The sequence below is a fragment of the Marmota marmota genome, unplaced genomic scaffold (assembly GCF_001458135.2).
Source record: "Marmota marmota marmota unplaced genomic scaffold, marMar, whole genome shotgun sequence".
Taxonomy (NCBI): Eukaryota; Metazoa; Chordata; class Mammalia; order Rodentia; family Sciuridae; genus Marmota; species Marmota marmota.
This window is the reverse complement of record NW_025999863.1, coordinates 1,492,791-1,496,660: the sequence shown is the minus strand read 5'-3', so window position 1 is coordinate 1,496,660 and position 3,870 is coordinate 1,492,791. Positions and strand designations below refer to the sequence as shown.

Genomic DNA, 3,870 nt, shown 5'->3' with positions numbered 1-3,870 from the left:
GAAAGGATCTATGGGTAAGAGCAGTGCAGGAGGAGGGGTAGGTGAGGGAGTGGGGCTACGGGTAGGGAGAATGGAGGGGAGGAGCCATGGGTAGAGGGGAGGGGCTAAGGGTAGGGAGGACAGGGGAGGTGGGGGAGGGCTATGGATAGGGAGGGCAGGGCGGAGGGGTGGGGCTAAGGATGGGCCTGTGCAGTGGGCGGGCTACAAGCATGCTGGGCCTCAGGGCTGCTGGACAAACAGCCCCCCACCAGGGAGCTTGGGCCAGGAGTGAGGTGCTGGGGCTTAGCTCTCTACATCACGAAGAGCCTTGTGGCTTTATGAGGGTCACAGATGGATGGCTGTCTGGCTGACCGCCAAGTGGGGAAGGCGCCCTCCTCCTCCCGTCCCCACAGGCCCTGAGTCCTCCGGCCCAGGTGCCCCGAGCATTCAGACGCGGCTTGCGCGGTGCGCACTCTGTGGTAGGCACTGAATGCTGAGGGTCAGATCGGGGGTGGGCGATCCCGGGGCCTTACTGGTTGAAGCAGTGGGCAGCTGACAGCAGCCAGCGGTCACCCACCACGGTGGCTCCGCAGAAGTGCCTTGGACCTTCCTTGAGGCTGACCTGCCAGGGCACCTCCCCAGACGCAGCCCCAAGCCCACCCACAATTCGGGTGGGCTTCTCCATCGCAGGCCGGGCCCCGCACTCTGCCAGGAGACAAGAGAGAGGGGTCCGAGTGCCCTTGTCCACTGCGGACACAGCATCCTAGGCGTGGAGGGCCCTGGGATGCTTGAGTGCAGCTGTCTGGCTGAGTCACCCTATTCTGCAGAGTACGCTGTGGAGGCCCCAGGTGTCCTGCCTGGGGTTGGGCAGCAGGTGGTGACAGCCCCGTGGGCTTCCCAGGCACCAGGCGCATGGCCACAGAGCAGGCTACACATTGAGGGCCCAGGGCGCTCAGAGATAGTGGAGATGGTTCTCTGGGATCTGGGGACAAGGTGCAGGTGACAGTGAGATGCAGCATGGGTGTCATGGGCTCAGAGGCCTAGCAGGTCAGCACATGGTCAGCTAAGGCTGGACCCAGTCCTGGGCAGTGTCTGTCAGGGGGCCTTTGTGGGCCTCTGCACCCAGGCTTCTGGCCCTCCAGGTACGATGTGTCCTCCCAGGGGCCCAACACGGTTGTCATCAAAGAACGAGGTCTCAGTGAGGAGAAGCCTCAGTGAGGGGTCCTCACGTCTTACACAGGAGTCACCATGCAACAGAGCAATCCCACTCCTACACATACACCCCCAGGAGCTAAGGCACGCCCTCCCATCCTGTCCCTGAGGAACAGTCCAGGTGTCTCTGAATGATACAGGGACCCACATCTGGAGCAACCCTCACGGGCAGGAGCAAGGTGACACAGCTGCAGTGTGGAGGGACCTGAGGACCTTGTGCTTGGTGAGAGTCAGACACACAAGGCCACAGCGTGTGACCAGTGACAGGAGAGTCCAGACAGGATGTGGAACTGTGGGTGCAGAGCTGGGGGGGTGGGGGCCTGCTCATGGGGTGGGCTTCCTTTTGAGTTGTTGGAATATTCTGGAACTAGTGGTTATGGCTGCACAACTCTGCGAATGTACCAATAGCCACTGAACTACACACTTTGAAAGAGTGAACTGCATAGTTTACATCAGAAAACTGGTTACAAAATCAACAGGAGCCGGTGCACTGCACACGCCTCTCATCCCAGCAGCTCAGGAGGCTGAGACAGAAGTTCAGAGCCAGCCTCAGCAACAGCAAGGTCCTGAGCAACTCAGTGAGACCCTAAATAAAATACAAAATAGGGCTGGGGATGTGACTCAGTGACCAAGTGCCCCGAGTTCAATCCCTGGTACCAAAAAACAATAAAGAAATAAATAAAAAGTTTCAATGTAAAATTGGAGGATAACCAACCTGCCATATTTCCTATGCTCGTGCACATGGCAGACATCAGTAATCGGTCCCCATCTCCTTCCCACTGGGCGCTTCAGAAAGCCAGTACCAGCCAGTCCAGCCCTGCATAGCAGCCGACTTTGGCCTGCGGCTCTGCCTGGGAGTTACCTTGTGGTTTAGGAGCCATGAAGGAGTCCAGGGGTGCCGGGCTGGTGGCCTGCATGGGCTTGGCGGGAGTGTCAACCGTAGGGCTCTCAGGGCTGGTCAGCCAGGCAGTGCTGGGGGCGGTGGGGACAGAAGCCACAACCGGGGCTGGTGGCTTGCTGGCAGTGGAGGTTGCCTGCAGGATCCAGTCCCGCAGCCGTGTGACCCGGGCGTAGACCCCGGGACGCCCTGCTTCTGCACAGCCGATGCCCCAGCTCACGATGCCAGCCAGAAAGAACCTGCCGGAGGACTCCTCACAGACCAGGGGCCCTCCCGAGTCACCCTAGGAGATGGAGGCACACCTCAGCACGGACTGGGCTCCCGGAGGCAGTCAGGCCACAAGTCCAGCTGCAGGGTCCAGGGAGCCCAGCACACAGGCCTCCTGAGATCTTGCTCAGCCTTCCTTGGAGGCCTGGCCTGGACCTTGCCTTCTTCCTGCCCGGGCCTCTGAGCAGCTCTGTTGCTCCTTCTTAGCACTGCCACCACGGGGACCTGAGGGCCACAGCTGCCTTCCTTCTCCACCCCTCAGGGATGGGAGCAGACGCGGGGACAGGCTCCACAGCTGTGCTGAGCATCGACTCGAGGGCCTGGGCCACACAGCTCAGGAGAGCTGGACGCGGGGGGAGAGGCTCCCAGGGAACAGGTGTCCATGGGGGCGGAGGGCCTTGGGCAGCATGAGGGCGTGGGTCACGGCTGCGTCAACGCCTTGGGCACGCACTCGATGAGCTCGGCAGTGTGTTGCCTGGTGACAGCCAGCACCAAGGACGCTCATCCCCACCAGGTTGACAGTGACTCCCCACAGGACCGTCCACCGGGGGTCTCCAGACAAGCTCCTGTCCCCTCACACTTTTCCCTGGGAAGGGGATGGGCAGAACCTGGGAGCTCACCTGACAGGAGTCCACCTTCCCGTCCAGGTAGCCGGCACACACCATCCTGTCGGTGAGTGAGGGGCCGTACAGGCCAGCACACAGGGCCTGGTCCAGCAGCTCCACAGTGGCTTTCTGCAGCACCTCTGGCTTGACCACTGCCCCGATGGGGAGAGAAAAGCAAGCTGAGAGCTCTGGTGCCCCAGCAGCCACCCCCAGCCAGGAGGCTGAGGACCGTCTCCTCTCCAAGCCTGTTTCCCGGCTGTCAGTGGGGCATCCAGGAGCACCCGGCTAAAACCAGCCACAGGTAGCTGCGCCGAGAGGCGCCTCTCCCCCTGGACAGGTCGGGTGCTCCTCCCTCCCCACCGGCTCTGCCTCCAGCCTCCTCCTGGGGACCTCGGCTCCCCCTTTCAGGCCGCTGTTGGTCCCGTCTGCGCGACCCCTCGCTCTGCCCAGCACCCGCCCCCTCAGATGCTGGTGGCCCCGGTCCTGCCTGGCACCTCACTGTCATGTCTTCCCTGCTCCCTGGGTCTCTGTTCCCACCCTGCCGAGACCCGCCCCGCCGTGCAGTGGCCGTCCTCCACGGCTCCGGCCTGGGCTGCTCGGCCAGGGTGCTGGTCCTCAGGTCGGCCGGCCTGCTCTCTGGCTTCTCACCCAGGGACCCTCCCGGGACCCCTGCACGGCCCCCACCCGTCCTGCCTGGCTTTTCTGGGTTGTGGGAGGCCCTGGTCTTGTGTCCCTGGACCTGTCCCCAAGGCAGCAGCCACAGGCCACCTGCAGTGTTTAAATGGAGGTTTAAATGCATTAAAGTGAAATGACGCGCAGCCTCAGCTCCGGGCTCCTGGGCCACTGCCCTGGCCAGTGGCTCTCCGGAGGCGCCCCAGGCCTCGGACTTGCCCTTTTGTTCTGCCGTCC

General features: G+C 62.5%; 1 protein-coding gene across 1 annotated transcript in view; it reads right to left on the bottom strand.

The window, feature by feature from the left end:
* Positions 1-3,870, bottom strand: part of Tmprss9 (transmembrane serine protease 9) — a gene marked incomplete at its 5' end in the record, with an annotated part of 22,435 nt that overhangs the window by 12,494 nt on the left and 6,071 nt on the right. The window contains 3 exons of the mRNA XM_048810752.1: positions 513-684; positions 2,054-2,372; positions 2,977-3,217. Coding sequence (XP_048666709.1) covers positions 513-684; positions 2,054-2,372; positions 2,977-3,217 — 732 coding nt within the window. The remainder of the gene's footprint in view (positions 1-512; positions 685-2,053; positions 2,373-2,976; positions 3,218-3,870) is intronic.